Below are 18,364 nucleotides of genomic sequence, written 5' to 3'. Positions count from 1 at the left end.
ATTTTATTACCATTTCTGGCTAAGCCTGGCATGAGTGAAAGCTCCTTCCCAAACCATTGGAACCATCTATCAAGGTGAGGTACCCAAGCCAGTCTTGACTAAAAAATCACAGCTTTACTTTGAATTATTATTCACACCTGACTTTTCAGAAAAACATTTTTATATCTTCAGGGTTATAATTTTTATCCATGGAAGCAGCTGTTTCATGACTAAGCAGCAAGAACCTGAGCAATTAAAAAAAAAAAACAAAAAAAAGACACAAACACAGGAATCCAAAGCTGGTGGTTATTTTTTACTTGAAGACTCTCTGAAAAACAAAATTGTTGTTACATTATTGTCATTAATTCTTTCTGGAATGAAAACAGGCCTGGTCCAGGTGATATGGAAAGGGCATTCTGGTTTTTACAAAATTGATATTCAGGCAACATCAAAACACACAAAGGACAGGCTCTTACACTCAGGTTACACCACTCAGCCTCAGTAAACATCTTTGGAATAGAGATCTTTAAAACTAACAAACAAAAAAAAAAATCAATCAAGGAACTTAAAAATATTCACAGGACAAAACCATAATATTCTGCAAAATCTGCAGGGTGAGATTAGCAGAGATCAGCAGAGGCTGCCTGTGGACAATCCAAGCAGGAGTTGCACAGCTGGGAACAGTCACCCCCACGAGGCAGGTTTGGGGTTTGGGTCTGTGCCTAAGGCAGGGAGAAGTGAGCAGCAGGCAGAGAAAAAAAAAAAAAATGTAAATTCCTGCTGGAAGTTCTTGTTCAAGCAGGAGCCCACAAGTCCAGCACAACAAAGGAAAGGTTGGGTGTTCTTTTACAATGAGAAGTTTGCCACAAGTCAGCAGGGTGTCCTCTCTGTATTGCACCAAGTTTGGTTGTAACTGAAAAATTAAAAACCTGTGCACTTAGAAAAGCTACACTGAAATATATCCCAAGTGGAGTGAGCAGAGTTCAGCTTTTCAAACAACTCAACACTTTTTCCTACCAGCTACAGCTCTTCTGTCTCCTCAAGCCCTCTCCAAACTGCAAAACCACCACTGATCCAAGGCAGTGCTGCTACTTCTCCTCAGTATCTCTTTATTTATTGCTTTATTTATCAGTGACAAAGGCTCAGAGATGGGAACTTTTAGAGAATTTAAGGCAATTCCACAAAACCAACACCTTAAGGGCAATTCTGGCACACAGTGGTCTTCATCCCAACACCAGGAGAGGTTTTAGCTTTAAAAAAGGACAGATTTTAGCCAAAAAGACCCTTTCAGACATCAGTTTATCTTTCTAACACACAGCACTGAAGTCAAGTCATTCCAGAGCACCAATGTAGAGAAAAGAAACAAAAAAGGGGAAGAAGTCAGATGGGCAATTAAAAAAAAAGCCACTAAATAACTACAAATAAAAACTAAACACTAAAAAACCTAAATAACTACAAATAAAAGCTAAGAACCCACAAAGCTAAACAAACAAACAAAAAAGAAAATCAGAAACAAGCTTGGCAAAAAAATCTAAACGTGCTCAGTATTAGGCTCATCCTTCCCTTGCAAAAACTTTGGAATTGAATCAAAAGAATATGGAAAACTCTTTACAACACTGGTCCAAAGGGCATGTGCATTCTTTTTATTTCTATACAGAGTGAAAACAAACACCATACAGACAAGAGTAAACTAATTTTTTTTTCTTTTTTTTCCAAGAAAAAAATTCAGGTTTAATGTTTCAAAATGATTTTGTGAAAATAGGAGGGGAAAAAAAAAAAAGAAATAGAAAGGAGTTATTTTAACTTCAGGCCAGGTACAGCCTGCATGGATCTGCAGCAAGATTTGAGTAAGAAATGATGGATTAAAAACAAGCAGAGCCCTGCTGGCACCCAGGAGGAGGAATGGAGAGGATTTGCACAGAGAACCCTGTGTGTAAACTATGGAGTCACAGAGACAGACAAGACTTCAAGGTGCTGCTTGTCACTTGTTCCTAGAGGAAAACTACTTTGCCAAGAAGCTCAGAGAGTTTTCTACAGCTTTTTCTGGAAGAAATGGATGCAAGCAGCAGGGTTCTGGGCAGCCAGAGGATCCCACTGCAGGAGTGCTTGTGCTAAGTTCCATCAGCTCTTTGTAAGAAAAAAGGTTGGGGGGGTTTGTAGCACTCATTGTCATAGCAAAAGGCAGTTTTTGTCTCATAAAAAGCCTAAACTAAAGGAATTTTAGATCCATAACTAAAGGAACTTTTCCCTCAGCATTTCTTCAGGGCACAGCTAGAAATTTATACTGACAAACAGTATAAGAGCAGGGAACCCTTTTGGGAGGTTTAAGCAACAACCAGGTGAGTGCATTTTCCTTGCTAATGCTCTCTAATGCAGGAATGACTCTGGTTTACATTCTCTTCCTAATAATCCCTAGGGAACAAATCATCCCAGAAGCCACAGCAATCATTCCTTGACACTTCTCTGCACACAGACAGGAGAAGTTCCAGCCATTTGCAACAGCAACTTTTCCTTTGGAATACCTGATGCTTTTTTTATTTTATTATTGTTATTATTTCCTCCAAATTTATGAAATGCAGCGACATTACCAAGCCAGGAGTCATTTCTTCTCTTCAAGCTGGAGGATGTGACATTGCTCTCCCTTTGAGTGGCTGACTCAAGCACTAATCCTGGTGCAAATGCAGCTAAGATTTCTCCAGAGGAGCAGCACCGGGCACGGGGCGCTGCCGGACACCGCTCGGGGATGAGTCTCTCTTGCTCCCCTCCTTCCCCTCTGTTTCCTCATCTGAGATATCTCCCTCATCTCCCTCCTGCTCTTCATACCTGTTCTTCAGCAGATGAGCTGACTCTGGACCTTGTTTCCCTCGAGGAGAAAGGAAAAACACACAAGTAAATAGCAAAGTAAAATCCACTTTTTTAACATCACGGGCAAGCACAGCGACACTGAGAGCTCCACTCCATTTCCTCTTCCTGCCCATGTGGAATTTCATGTCTTTCAGGTATGAAAATGCTCTCAAAATTTTTTCTATCCCTAAAACCAGTTTTAAAAATACCCCAGCTTTACTAAATAGCAAATCCCAACCCATTATAAACCCTAAGGGCGAGGCATCAATCCCAAATGCAAAGTTCTCCACTCCACGTCACATCCTGCAGACACCAGGATTTCTTTAATATTTTCTCCAAATAAGATTTATCAAACAGCTTCATTGAATCAGAAGTTTGCTGTGGGCTTACTTGGCTGAGGCTGGAGCTGTGGTGGTCTGTGCCTTTTGGAGGGACAGATGCAGTCTGCCAGGAACACCATCATCTGAAACCAAAGAAACCCAGGGTGAAACTCCCAAACATTCTGCACATTGCAATCGTTTAGGATGGAAAATTTCCAGATCAAATCTAAGCATTTACCCTCAGGTGGATCCCATCCAGCTTCCCCTTGGATTATGGGGGCTCCATCCTGTCCCCATCCCTGTGTTGCAGCTCAGGGTACCCCAAAACCCACCCCAACATTGAGGTGGAGGCAGCACAAGTGTAACCAGGTCACCCTCAGCCCCAAGGGCTGCACTTACAAGTCCCAGAACCATTCCTAAGAACAGAGTGGCCAATCCAAAAACTGCATAGGAGCCCCAGACTGGCATTCCAAGGTTTTCTGTCAAATAGCCATGGCCATGCTAGAATAAAAGAGAATTATTTCAGAAAGAGCTGATTTCATATTGAGGAGGAAATGAAGTGGGGATGTAGGCAAATACCCTGATCCACATGGACAACTTGAACAACGCTGACATGCTGCTCATCCTGAAACAAAGCACAGAAGAGAAACTGAGAACACCTTAAAATCTTAAAGAGAGAGCACTGAGAACACCTTAAAATCTTAAAAAGAGAACACTGAGAACACCTTAAAATCTTAAAAAGAGAGCACTGAGAACACCTTAAAATCTTAAAGAGAGAGCACTGAGAACACCTTAAAATCTTAAAAAGAGAACAGTGAGAACACCTTAAAATCTTAAAAGAGAACACAGGACACCTTAAAATCTTAAAAAGAGAGCACTGAGAACACTTTAAAACACAAATTTTCCCCCAGCTCCTGTGATGATGTCACATTCCCTTTCCTGCCTGGATAATTCCATTGCCTGTCCCTTTGCCATAATTTCAGCCTCAAACCTGTGTGAAACAACCTCAGCTCATACATGGACAGCCATAAATTCCCAGATTTCTCTAACTTGGATCTGCTGAATCCAAGTTAAAGTTAATCCATGTGAATTTCAAGTCCCTTTTCTGTTCTATCTGGACCAATGTTCTGTGAGAAGCCAGCTGGAACTCCAGTGGAGATATTAAGAAAGAAGCACAAGGAGGTTTTATTAAAACAAAAAAAAATTAAGCTATTAAAAGAAAATCAGGTTATAAGAGCTGAGAGATCCTCAGACACTTAAGTTTGGTGTCTGAGTACAGAAAATAATAAGAGAACTTGTTAATGCTGAATTAATACCCAGTTTCACACATTCCTTGGCATGGGGTAAGAGTTTGTAAGAGAACCTCACAGCCAGGAATTCCTTGCATGTATCAAACCCAAATTTCCCTTGGCAGTTTGAACCCAATCCCCTTTTTCCTGTCAGTTCCTGATGGAGAATCCCTCTGTGATTTCCTTGTGATTTCCTCCAGACAGTGAAAGAAATTTCCCAGGATTTAGCTGGGCAAAAACCATCAGAAACCAAAAAACTTCAAGGGTCAGCAAGGTCCCTACAAGAGTTTAGGAAACCTCTTCAAGCTTTAAAGTAAACCTTGCTGGGGACACCCCTGCTATGGTGACAATGCTCAGGTCACCCCTGCTGTGGTGACAACCCTAAGGTCACCTCTGCTGTGGTGACAACCCTCAGGACACCCCTGCTATGGTGACAATGCTCAGGTCACCTCTGCTATGGTGACAATGCTCAGGTCACCTCTGCTGTGGTGACAACCCTCAGGTCACCCCTGCTATGGTGACAATGCTCAGGTCACCCCTGCTATGGTGACAGTGCTCAGGTCACCCCTGCTGTGGTGACAGTGCTCAGGTCACCTCTGCTATGGTGACAATGCTCAGGTCACCCCTGCTGTGGTGACAGTGCTCAGGTCACCCCTGCTGTGGTGACAGTGCTCAGGTCACCCCTGCTGTGGTGACAACCCTCAGGTCACCCCTGCTATGGTGACAGTGCTCAGGTCACCTCTGCTGTGGTGACAACCCTCAGGTCACCCCTGCTGTGGTGACAGTGCTCAGGTCATCCCTGCTATGGTGACAACCCTCAGGTCACCCCTGCTATGGTGACAGTGCTCAGGTCACCCCTGCTATGGTGACAGTGCTCAGGTCACCCCTGCTATGGTGACAACCCTCAGGTCACCCCTGCTGTAGTGACAATGCTCAGGTCATCCCTGCTATGGTGAAAATGCTCAGGTCATCCCTGCTGTGGTGACAGTGCTCAGGTCACCCCTGCTATGTGACAACCCTCAGGTCACCCCTGCTATAGTGACAACCCTAAGGTCACCCCTGCTGTGGTGACAATGCTCAGGTCACCCCTGCTGTGGTGACAGTGCTCAGGTCACCCCTGCTATGTGACAACCCTCAGGTCACCCCTGCTGTGGTGACAGTGCTCAGGTCACCTCTGCTATGGTGACAATGCTCAGGTCATCTCTGCTATGGTGACAATGCTCAGGTCACCTCTGCTATGGTGACAATGCTCAGGTCACCCCTGCTGTGGTGACAGTGCTCAGGTCACCCCTGCTGTGGTGACAGTGCTCAGGTCACCCCTGCTGTGGTGACAACCCTAAGGTCACCCCTGCTGTGGTGACAATGCTCAGGTCACCCCTGCTATGGTGACAACCCTAAGGTCACCCCTGCTGTGGTGACAATGCTCAGGTCACCCCTGCTGTGGTGACAGTGCTCAGGTCACCCCTGCTGTGGTGACAGTGCTCAGGTCACCCCTGCTATGGTGACAACCCTCAGGTCACCCCTGCTGTAGTGACAATGCTCAGGTCACCCCTGCTATGGTGACAATGCTCAGGTCACCCCTGCTGTGGTGACAGTGCTCAGGTCACCCCTGCTATGGTGACAATGCTCAGGTCACCCCTGCTGTGTGACAGTGCTCAGGTCACCCCTGCTATGGTGACAATGCTCAGGTCACCCCTGCTATGGTGACAGTGCTCAGGTCACCCCTGCTGTGGTGACAACCCTGCCACAGCTGAGGAAGAATTGGGACACCCACCCATTCCCACAGCTCCTGCCCACACAGAGCTGGGAACAGGGAGCAGGACACACCTCAGGACATTTGATAATAAATTGTTACAAAACCAACCCAAAGCTTACAGGAAAGAGGAAGGACCAAACCAGGAGGACACTGGTTCAATGGATTTCCACTCCTCATCACTGATGAAGTTAATGAAGGCAGCTTTATTCCTTGCTCCCTGGTACCTCCTGAACTCTCCATCTTTGCAGCTGTAAAATAACAACAACATCACCCAAATCCTTTATTTATATGACCCAAGCACCAAGTGCAGCATTTGTTTCCATCCAACAAACCCCCTCCCATCACCTTGTCTATTTTTTACACATTCACTTTTTCAGTGGTGTTTTTTTTTTTTAGCTGATATTGCCTCTAAAAACCATTTTCCAAAGCCCTGGACTTACTCCAAGTTATTTCCAGAACACTGACTCCATAAACAGCTTGGCTAGCTTTAGGCTGTGATCCCACAAAAAAAAAAAAAGAAAAAAAAGAAAGATAATGATCTTCCTAAAGCCCTTGCCACACACCTGCACTGAAGATCAACCTACAGAGAAAGGATTGCAAAACAGAAACACCCATGAAAAGGCAGAATAAATAAGGCCTGAAGGGAAAGGAAAAGAAATCATCTGGCAGCACAAGGTCACAGTGGGTGAGACAGTGGATGTGTCAGTGACAAGCAGCTCCTATTCTTAAAGAGCATAATAAATCTCATTTATTTGCCAAAAAAAAAGAAGAAAAAAATGCCCACTTTCACCCCAAAAAACCCCTTCTACTTACTGATAGATGGTAGGGAGGGCTGTGATGATAAATCGTCCACTTAACCCTGTAAGGAAAGTTATTTTAAGAGTATTTTGAGTATTTTTATGGAAAAAAAAGAGGCAAGGAATGCTGTAACACCCCAAAATACAACAGCAGGCCTGGGTATCAATATTTCCATGCAATCCAACACAACCTTGTGCATGTCAAAGCAGCACACACTTGGAAAATGGTCCCTGGACAAAGAGTAACATGGGGAAAATGAGATATCCAGGGATAACAGCTCCATTGGACTCTTTTGGCTGCAGCTCTTCAGAGGGAGAGGCTCTCCTTTGCAAACAGGATCTGCAGCCTCCAGAAACCCTGAGGAAAATAACCCAAGTGAGGCAAGCTTCAAAAGTAAAGCTGCTCTGGAGAAAGAGATCAGCGTGGGGAAGGCCAGGCTTACAAATCCCACAGGGACAGGAGAGTTCCAGGAGATTTTCAGGAGATTTTCAGGACAGTCTCAGAACAGTCAGAGCAGATTGTTTGCGCTCCCTTCTCCCAACCAAAGGAGGGACTGGAATGGCAAGGCTGAAACTTTAAAAGTATGGCCAAAAATCTCCTTGAAATCATGCTCTGGACAAAATCTCTCATTCTTTTTACCTATTATAGTCTATGCATTTTGTTTATTCTATTCATTCAATTATACCTATTTGATCTACTATCTGACAGTCTCGTTCCTGTGTGGAACCTGGCCCAGGGTGCCCAGAGAAGCTTTCCCTGGACCCCTGGGAGTGTCCAAGGCCAGGCTGGACGGGGCTTGGAGCTCCCTGGGATGGTGGAAGGTGCGGTAGGGGTTGGAATGGGATGATCTTCAAGGTCCCTCCCAACCAAAACATTCTGGGATCCTATTAAGCAAGATCAGGGCGTTTAGTCACACAGCTAGAGATGAGTAAAACACTTTTATTACCCCTATTATTTCTGCCTGCCTCCCACAAGCACACACCGGAGACGAGCACCCCCAAACCCCTCAGCTCCCCAAATCCCGGGGGGGCTTCGGGAGCCCTTCCCAGCCCCTCTCACCCGGCTGCTCGGTCACATCCACTTTGGCCACGTTGACCCCCAGGTCCTCTCCCCACTCGGCGAACTTCTCCCACTCGGGCTGCAGGTTCTCGCAGGCGGGGCACCAGGGCGCGTAGCTGCGGGAGCGGCACAGCGCGGTCACCCACACAGCCCTCACACCGCCCCGGCACCCCCGCCGCGCCGCTCCCCACTCACAACTCCACCATCCACTCGTCCTGCAGCAGCTCCCGCCACATCCCGTCCGACAGCACCTTCACGGGGCTCGGCCTGCCCCGGGCGGCGGCGGCCAGCGCCAGGCAGAGCAGAGCGCAGAGCGGAGCCCTCAGCGCGGGCCCGGCCCGGCCCGGCGCCGCCATCTTGGGCCGCCCCCCCTCCTTCCGCCTTCCCGGCGCGTCACGGCCGGGCCCGCCCTGAGGGCAACGGGGAGGAGGCGCCGGGAACCGGGAGAGCGGGGCATCGGGAGGGGCTGGAGTCCTGGAATGGGAGGGATTGGGATCCTGAAATGGCCAGGATTGAAATCGGAAGGGATTGCAATCCTGAAATGGTTGGGATTGGGAAGGGATCGGAATCCTGGAGTGGTGGGGATCGGAAGGGGTTGGAATCAGAAGGGATTGCAGTCCTGGAATGGTCGGGATTGAAATCCTGGAGTGGTTGGGATTGGGAGGGATTGGAATCAGAAGGGATTGGAATCAGAAGGGATTGCAATTCTGAAATGGTTGGGAGTGGAGGGGACTGGAATCGGAAAGTATTGCAATCCTGGAATGGTCGGGATTGCTAGGGATTGGAGTCGGAAGGGATTGCAGTCCTGGATTGGAAGGGATTGGAATCCTGGAACGGTTGGGATTGGAAGGGATTGAAATCAGAAAGGATTGCAATCCTGGAATGGTCAGGATTGGAATGGAATCCTAGGATGGTCGGAATCGGAAGGGATTGGAATCCTGGAGTGGTTGGGATTGGAAGGGATTGGAATGGATTGGAATCCTAGGATGGTTGGAATCAGAAGGGATTGGAATCCTGGAGTGGTTGGGATTGGAAGGGATTGGAATCCTGGAACGGTTGGGACTTGGAAGGGATTGGAATGGATTGGAATCCTGGAATGGTTGGCATTGGAAAGGATTGGAATCCTGGAATGGTTGGCATTGGAAAGGATTGCAATCCTGGAAGGGTTAGGATTGGAAGGGATGGAATTCCCGACTCGTCCCACCCCATGGCACACCATGGCACACCAGGGATGGGGCAGCCGTGATGGTTGGGTAACCTGTGCCAGGGCCTCAGCACCCTCACAGGGAAGGATGTCACCCTGATTTTTTAAGATTTTCTAAGCCTTCTGATGTTTACATTTTTGTAATGAACTTTCTCACACACATTCTGTAAATGACTTATTGTTTTACATGCTTTTATAGAAAAGGAGAAATTTGATAAACTGTTAGTTTGCCCGGTGTCATTGGAGAGGTGGCGCTTTCACCCTCCAATCCACTGTTACTTTTAGAAATCTATAAATGTTAGAGTCAAAAAATAAACTTTCTTTTTTTGCCTTGAAAACAGCAATGTGTGCGTGTCGTGTTATTTCGTGTCCTATAGTGACAGAAGGATTTCTTCTATATGTCCTAAACATCCCTTCTATCAGTTTGCACCCATTACTCCTTATCACAGAATCATTAAGTGTGAAAAGTGCATATTAATGTGGCTCTACACAGATATTTACTGTATATGTTATGTTATATTGATTGGTAGCGCTGTATTGACATTTTAGTAGGATTGTAAATGTAGTTTTGTAGTTTAAATGTAACTTTTGTAGTTAAAATAGAAACTGTGTATGTGGGATATTTTTTTTAAAGAAAGGAATGAGGTACACCAGATAGCAGCCACAGGACACCTAATCTTTCAGAGAAAGAGAATTTATTGCTCCATTATCAGGAGAAATGAACTTCTTCTGCCTTGCTCAGGGTTGGAGACACCGTCAGGATTCAGAGGAAGAAGCTGACACTGCCCAGACAGAATCCTGTGTTGGAATGGAATTTCTGCATCATGGATGAGCTGTATGAATATGCAACAGGCTGTTGCTTTTAAGGGTTAATCCTCTGGTAACATGGGTCCTTTTTTTGGGCTTATTTTGCCCAGAAAAGGTACCCAGATGTCTGTAACTCTTTGTTTCTATTGTCTCATATTGTCCTAATCCAAATTGTCCAAATTATTTTTTCAGGCTTATTTTGCCCAGAAAAGGTACCCAGATGTCTGTAACTCTTTGTTTCTATTGTCTCATATTGTCCTAATCCAAATTATTATTACTCTAATTCTATTGCTATTTTTATAACCATTTTATTACTATTAAACTTTTAACATTTTAAAAACAAGTGACTGGCGTTTTTCACATTACCGTTGGAAATGATCTCCGAGGTCATCGAGTCTGAGCTGTGCCCGGTCCCCACCTCGTCACCCAGCCCAGAGCACTGAGTGCCACCTCCAGGAATTCCCTGGGCACCTCCAGGGATGGGCACTCCACCATTCCCTGATCAGCCCCTTCTGATGCTTAACAACCCTTCCTGTGAGGAAATTCTTCCTCACACCCAACCTAAACCCTGTCCTGGCCCAGCCTGAGGCCGTTCCCTCTGCTCCTGTCCCTGTTCCCCCCGGCTGTGCCCTCCTGGCAGGAGCTGTGCAGAGCCACAAGGGCCCCCTGAGCCTCCTTTGCTCCAGGCTGAGCCCCTGCCCAGCTCCCTCAGGGATTCTGCAGCCCCTGCCCAGCTCCCTCAGGGATTCTGCAGCCCCTGCCCAGCTCCCTCAGGGATTCTGCAGCCCCTGCCCAGCTCCCTCAGGGATTCTGCAGCCCCTGCCCAGCTCCCTCAGGGATTCTGCAGCCCCTGCCCAGCTCCCTCAGGGATTCTGCAGCCCCTGCCCGGCTCCCTCAGGGATTCTGCAGCCCCTGCCCGGCTCCCTCAGGGATTCTGCAGCCCCTGCCCAGCTCCCTCAGGGATTCTGCAGCCCCTGCCCAGCTCCCTCAGGGATTCTGCAGCCCCTGCCCGGCTCCCTCAGGGATTCTGCAGCCCCTGCCCAGCTCCCTCAGCCTCTCCTGGGGCTCCATTCCCTTCCCAGCTCCATTCTCTGCACACTCTCCAGCCCCTCAGTGTATTCCCCAATTTAGGGGCCATTGGTTTATGGGCTGGGAGCACACACTGCTGGCTTGTGTTGAGTTTTTCATTAACCATCACCCCCAATCCTTCTCCATCCAACCTGTGTGTCTGGGATAGAGAACAGCCACAGCTTCCCTCTGCTGCTGCCCAGAGCAGCTGTGGCTGCCCCTGGATCCCTGGAAGTGTCCAAGGCCAGGCTGGATATTGGGGTTTGGAGTAACCTGGGACAATGGAAGTTGTCCCTGCCCATGGCACAGGGTGGAACTGAGTGGGATTTAAGGCTCCTTCCAACCCAAACCATTCCATGATTCTGTGATCTTTACTTATGGCAGAAAGGAACAGCACCTGAGTGTCACCGTGATGTTTTCTGAAAAATCCCTTCGCCAGGATTTCTTCTCCTGGGAAGATGAGGAGCCCCAGCTTCTCCGTGTTTTGCTGCTCTGGAATGTGGTCTGGAGATTGTTTATCCAAACATGTGAATTGTTTTTAATTAATGGCCAATCACAGCCAGCTGTGTCAAGGCTCTGAGGAGTCACAAGTTTTTATTATTCATTCTTGTTTAGCCTTCTGATGTATCCTTTCTCTTTCTTTAGTGTAGTTTAGTATAGCATAATTAATATAATATAATATAATATAATATAATATAATATAATATAATATAATATAATATAATATATCTGCCTTCTGAGAACATGGAGTCAAATTCTCATCTCTCCCCTCATCCTGGGGACCCTCAAAAAGACCACACCTGAGTGATTAATTCTCAAGCAGAAATCAGGAAGAAGGTCAATGTTAACAAGCAGACAAATCCCACATCAGCTCACTCCTGTCCCTCAGCACCTGAAGCACTTCCAGGGAAGGAACCTCCTTTTCCATATGCACATACTTTCTTTAACGCAGATTTTTCTCCAGCTCCTGTGGTAATGTCACCTTCCCTTTCCTGCCTGGACAATTTCTTTGCCTGCACCTTTGCCATAATTTCATATCCCACAGTCCAGAGCCTTGGCAGCCATTGAGAGGTGCAGGAAAAAAAAAGAATAAATCAGCATTTGGGTTTTTTTTATTTATTTTATCTTATTTGAGCAACTTTTCTATAGTACAACGTGTACGTTCCTGTCTGTAGGAGAACAGGCATTATTAAGGACTTGTTATTCATTGATTCAGCACTCAGGAATAAATCACTGCTTGCAGCACTCTGCTGACTGCTGTTTTAGGCATAATTGAATTTTTGAAATTTGTTATTGATAATCCATGAATATTCCATTCTGCATCAGCAATCAGGTGAAATGCAAAGTGCTGTCTCTGAGTAACAACTGGACTCAATGATCCTGAAGGTCTTTTCCAACCTAAACACTTCTGTGACTTCTGTGATTACCCTGATAATTTGAGATATGTTGAGGAATAAGTGCATTAAAATCTGTTGTGTAACCATGTGTAAATAAATTTACCACTGTGAATAAAAAGATTTCTTCAAAGGCACACTATGAGCTCCCTATGGGAACAGCTTGAAAAACCCTGAAAATTACAACTTCATACCTCCCCTGCTTGGTTCCAGGAGTTATTTTAAGTGTAATGGCTGCTCTGAATTACTTGTACCTCAGTTATTAATATGACATTGACATTGTCTTGATTCTCTGTCAAGTTTTGAGAACAAGAAAGCCTTAACCTTATCTTTGAGGCATCTTGCTCCCCTCAGCCCTGCCAGGCTGACAGGAGAATTATCTGCCTCATCTTTCAAGGTTCATGGCAGGATAAAGAGAGTTAATAGCCAAGTGACCTTAAGAAAGAAACACATCTTTCATTATTTTATTATTTTTCATGTTCTTTTCCAGTGCTGCCACACAGAGGCAGAGTTGAGGCTGCTTCTAAAGGGAAGGAGTGAAGGAAGAGAATCCTTTTTTTGGTTAGGAATTACCTGGATTTCCTGCTGGGGACACCCCATCACCTTTCAAGGCTTTTTCTTAATCCAAGAGCTCATTGTTTAGGTTGTTTCCCTAAGGTAAAGGGGATTTTCTGGTCAGTTTAAACCTTCCCACCAACACACAATCACAAATTGATCAAGATTGGGGTTACAAAAGTACCACCACCAAAGAGTCTTTAAATTTCATGAAAATAATTCTCCATTCAGAGTGAGCACTAGTGATGCACAGGAAGAGGCACAGGCCCAGATAATTGTTTGACAGAGGGAAAATCGTGAAAACCTTAACTTGGTCTAGTGGAAGGTGTCTCTGCCAGGGCAGGGGGTTGGAACAAGGTGGATTTTGAGGTGTTTCCAACCCAAACCATGCTGGGATATTTCTCCTGTCCACAGAGCTCTTGGGTTTTGATCCAGGATGAAGGATGATGAAATAAGAGAGGCTTGTGTCATCAAGAAATCATCTTTTCTTGGTGATGTCTGTGCCTCATAAATTCAGATGCTGCAGGTAGGAGTGGAAATGGAAGGACTCAGCTCCCTTTGGGCTTTGCTTTCTTTTGAGCTGAAAATAAAAATAAAAATACTCAAACACTCGAATGCCTCAATGTTGTCCCCAAAGCTAAAGCCACAGAGATGAACAAATCCTAGAAACTCACTCCATTCTCTAAGTGCTCAAAACCACTTTAAAAAATTGCACACAGATTGACTCACTGGGTTTCTTTTTTGCAGAATATTAATTCATTTATATTTTAACTCAGAACAAATTGAAGCAGTTCTATTTTTCCTTATTTTATCTTTTTTTTTTCTTTCTTTCTCTCTGTTTTTTAAGCACCTTCACATGCCCTGAGGCTGAGCTGAACACTGAACCAGGTGAAGGAGCTGCAGGAGCCCAGCACTCGCCCACCTGGGGCTGACCTTTGGAAGGAGCACTTGAGGAGAGCTTTGGCCAAGTGATGGTTCCAAGCCCTGCAGTCCCTGGATCAGGTACAGCATCAGAGCCCTGACCTCATTTACAGCCCCTGCATCTCTGAAATGCCAGGAGATTATGCAGAGAGCTTTCCTGAGTGGCATCATGTGAGGCAGGAGACACCAAGTCATTGTCCTAAAGCCCAAGGTGAAACCAGGCTGTCCCAAAACGCCCCAGCCAGGCCTGGAGCTGCATTTTGTAGTGCTGCAGGAAGCAAAGCTGATCCTGGATGGTTTTTTCTGGGTGGTTTTGCTAAGGTGAAGGGGATTTTGTGGGCACACCAACACATCACCTCATTTTGAGCAAGGTTGGGGTTACAAAAATACCAAATGTCTGTGAATTTCATGAGTTGTCCAGTTAGAGTGAACTGTTTCCTGGCTTCATCCTTTTGGGAAAGTTGGCATCTAGAATTTCACTCAGAGCAGTTTTCTGGGCATCAGCATTTAAAAAAATAGCATTTTAATGCTAAAATATTTAGCATTAAAAAAAATAAAAGTCAAGATGTCATTATTTCTCTGCACCTCAGGATTTCATTCCAGGAACTCTATCCATACATTAATGCTTTTTTCATACACAAAAATCCTGGATTTCACAAGAAATAATTCATCCTGGACTGAAACACCCAGAGGTGCCAGTGGCTTCTCAGGAGCCACATTGGGCTTGGTGCATGTGAACATTCCCCACTGTGGGAAGGATTAACAGAATTCCCTCCTCCTGCTTGGAAACCCCCCTGGCAATCACATTCCCATCCAACAGGCCCATTCCTTCTGCTCCACAGCACCTGAGCTGCATCAGCCAAGCCTCACAGGGCCCATGGGTTCAAGGATTCAGGGTTTTGGGAGCAGAGAGTTTCTCACAATCAGTTTGCTGCTTCCCACTTCGGAAAACCACATGGAAGACCTCGGAATTATTCTCACAATCCTCTCTGAGCTAAGAAACCCCAGTAACTGCTAATTATTCAGTAATTAAGTGTCTCTCTGGGGTAGTAATTGTGAGTGTGGCCTCTCCCCGTTACCGTGTGCAGCAGTTTCCTCAATGCCCAAACAAATTCTCTCCTTCCCATTTGATTGGATTACAAAATTGCTTTAAACTCTGCAGAGATGATGAGGAAAAGTGTGGTTCTGCACAGGAGTTACCATGGGAACCAAAGTAGGGAGAGATCTTTGTAAACCAGGAGTCAAGCAGATTGTGTTTCAGACAATTAATATTGCCTTGTTCATTAGCTTTAACTCTTCTGTGCTCTGCTCCAAAGTAGATTTTATCTCTTTTTCTGTATCAAGGGCTGTGTCAAAGAGGTTCTGCTCCCCTGAGGATTCATCCCTCGTTCTCCTGCAAGGCCACCTTGCATCCCTGGTTAGCTTCAGCTTCCCCTTCTGCTTTGGTTTTGGGGCTGGGGGCATCTCTGGGGGCATCCAGGTGGGATTTGGTTTGGGATTGGGATATAAACGTGGGGAGAAGTGTCAAGGCTCCCATCCTGTCACAGCAACCAGAACTGGTGGCTGAGCTGAGCAGCCCTCACTGCTTCTCCTGCAGGAACCCCTCTGCTCTTATTTCTAACACCTTGGACTCCTCAAATCTTCTTTTCTTCTAATTCCATGTTTGGCACTTTAGGGAGCAGCAGCTGAGAACTGCCCCAGTGCAGGAGCTGTCCCTCGCTCTGCCCTCTTTTTCCCATCTCCTGACTTCTCTCCCCCCTGCCCTCTCCCAGCATCCTGCCATCCTCTGGCTCTCCCCTCACAGCACACCTTAAAAACAATTATTATTTTTGTAATTATTAAAAATAAAGGCATGCCCTTATTTTCCTTCAGCCCCCTGCCTGACTCTGTGAACAGGAGGAATTCCCCTCCCAAGGGAATTCAATATTCATGTGTTTAAAAAGCAAACTCCTCCTCCCCTGTGTGCTGCTGACCTCCTTCCCTGTGCTGGATATGGAATTACTCATTTTCCCAGGGGCTGATCCATCACTTTGTTGTTTCAGCTCCTCACAAACAATATTTGTGTCCCACCAGAGGCAAAACTGAGTTCAGCACAAAACTTCTGCATTTTCCAGCTGCTGCTCTGATCACAGGGTCTCAATCCCGCTTTTTCCACCATCCCACCTGCAGCCACAGTTCATCACCTGGGAAAAGCCAGGAGCCAAACCACCAAATTTCCAGTTCCTAATAAAAATCAAGGAAGAGTGAGACAACCTCAGAGAACCCCTGGGGAGAATTAGCATTGCATGAGGCAAACCTCCTCCTTCCCCCAGCTCCAGTCTGCAACTGCTGAACTGATTTTGGCTGAAACCTTCCAGAATATTTGTTCTGGAATACATCAGTGGGCAAGATTTCAGCTCAGGGAGATGAGAAGAGGTTGGAAGCAGAGGCTTGCAGTGGGAAATGAAATGTTGGGCAGCCAGAAATTGAGGTGTTGGCATTTCCTCTGCAGATTTTGCTGCAAAATATGAACGAACCAGAGAGTGCAAAGCAAAGAACATGGGCCAAGGAGAGCCAGATCAAAATGACCACTTCCTGCCCTCCAAATCCTCCCTTGTCCAGATGCCAATCCCTTCTGACCTGCTGGTTTTCCATCCCTTTGCACCAGCCTGAAGGTTGCTCTTGGTGCTGGGAGACGGCAGAGGTCGTGCTGATGGAAGCCCATTTTGCTGTGTTTTAGGGACAAAAAACCAAAATTAAAACTGTTTTAATATCATTTCCCCCTCCATGTCTTTGGCCATCCTGAGGCCAGCACAGGAATCTGCCTCAGGGTGGCCAAAGCCATGGAGGGGAAAATGATATTAAACCAGTTTCCTTGTAAAATGTCACTTTTGCAGGAGCAAGGTCTGGGAAGGTGTTTTTGTGCTGATTTAGGAGCTCCAGGGGAGCTGATTTAGGGGAGCTGATTTTTGTGCTGATTTAGGACCATACGAGCACAGGCCTTGTTCAGACAAGACCAAACCTAGGCCTTATTTAACTCCACACTTCATAAAAACATTCCACACTTCCACTCAGGTCCAGTTTCCATCCTGAGAAATCCACGAGGCAGGGGAGATGTCAGCACACCTCACATTTCCCTGTCACCATGGAAAGGGAAGCCTGGGCAGCCTGAGAAGCTGGAAAAAGAACCAGAAGATGTTTATTGTGGCCAGTGCTCTGTGTGGTTCACCCCCAGGCACCTTGTGAGGCAGTAAAGATCAACCCTGTGTGTTCCCTGCAGTCCCTGAGGCTGGAGGGGATTTTCTGGGAAGCTGGGAAGGAAATGATGTTGCTTTTGAAGCCAAAAATAATTCTTTGGATGACTTAATCTGTAGCAGGCCCTTTACTTCACTGTATCAGCCAATGCTGACGAGAGGCAGGTCATGACCTTCTGGAAGATTCTGTTGGGTTATTAGATCAGATTAAATTAGATTATCTTCCTGGGTATTGAGGTCACAAGGGGACAGAGGGATAGGCTGGTTTTCCACATATCCCCAGGCATCCAAGTGCTCTTCATGGGGAATCACCTCACTCCTCCTTTTCTTTACATCCCTATTGTTATGAATAAGAAGCTTGACTAGGCCAATATCCAAGCAGCAATCAATTTATTAATTAATATGGTAAAGTATGAGCAATACAGCACTGGCTACAGTGGGGGAAGTTTTCCCTCCAACTGCACACCCATAGTTGAGGATTACAGGTATTTATAGGGGCACTCATCAGCTTTCTCAGCAGTTTCTATTGCAATTTTTACTCATCAGCAGTTTTTATTCCAAATTTTTACATCACAATTCTATACACTATTGTGATTTGAATTTCTCAGGATGCATCCCAAAAGGAGTATCCCCAGATGGTGCTCGTCCAGTTTCCAAAAGAAGAAAAACGAATCCCACCTGGTGGAGTCCAGCTCCCCAGATGTGGGTCCACTTTTTAATTGCAAGGACTATCAATCTAACAACAGTGATGTCCAGCTTCCCATGGTCAAAACCATAAATCCTTGAGGTGATGTTCATCTTCCTTTCTCAAGCTGTTTTTCTCTGCTTTATTAAGGTGTTAAGATAAGCATATTTCCTTTATATATATTCCAAAGCTATAGTTTCAAGGATACAAGGAATATTCTAAAATTATACTTCAAAAGGTTATTATTGCACAGCTCTTTATGGATTAACTACAAGCAAAAAGCAACATCCTTAACAGCTTAATTCCAATGCTCCTAAATCAACCAAGGTTAATTGCAAACAAAAGATAGGTTCAAAGGCCTTTTCCATGCTTTATTGTCCTCAGTTATTATTAGAATTCACAGCTCTCCCATTGTTGGTCTCCACTCATATTGCCATCACAAATACACACGT

General features: G+C 45.7%; 1 protein-coding gene across 1 annotated transcript; it reads right to left on the bottom strand.

Moving 5' to 3' along the window:
* Positions 1 to 271: 271 nt before the first annotated feature.
* Positions 272 to 8,443, bottom strand: TMX1 (thioredoxin related transmembrane protein 1). The gene is made up of 8 exons (XM_071426076.1): positions 8,241 to 8,443; positions 8,046 to 8,161; positions 7,002 to 7,047; positions 6,308 to 6,436; positions 3,723 to 3,768; positions 3,543 to 3,644; positions 3,214 to 3,286; positions 272 to 2,842 (listed from the first exon to the last, which is right to left on the bottom strand). Exons 1-8 carry the CDS (start codon positions 8,399 to 8,401, stop codon positions 2,664 to 2,666), a joined length of 852 nt encoding a protein of 283 aa, XP_071282177.1. The 5' UTR covers positions 8,402 to 8,443; the 3' UTR covers positions 272 to 2,663.
* Positions 8,444 to 18,364: the final 9,921 nt, after the last annotated feature.

Source organism: Agelaius tricolor, unplaced genomic scaffold (assembly GCF_023055355.1).
Source record: "Agelaius tricolor isolate 1412-34295 unplaced genomic scaffold, bAgeTri1.0.p SCAF_5, whole genome shotgun sequence".
In the NCBI taxonomy this organism is placed as follows: domain Eukaryota; kingdom Metazoa; phylum Chordata; class Aves; order Passeriformes; family Icteridae; genus Agelaius; species Agelaius tricolor.
Note: the sequence above shows the minus strand (reverse complement) of the source record. Positions and strands in the feature narration are given on the sequence as shown.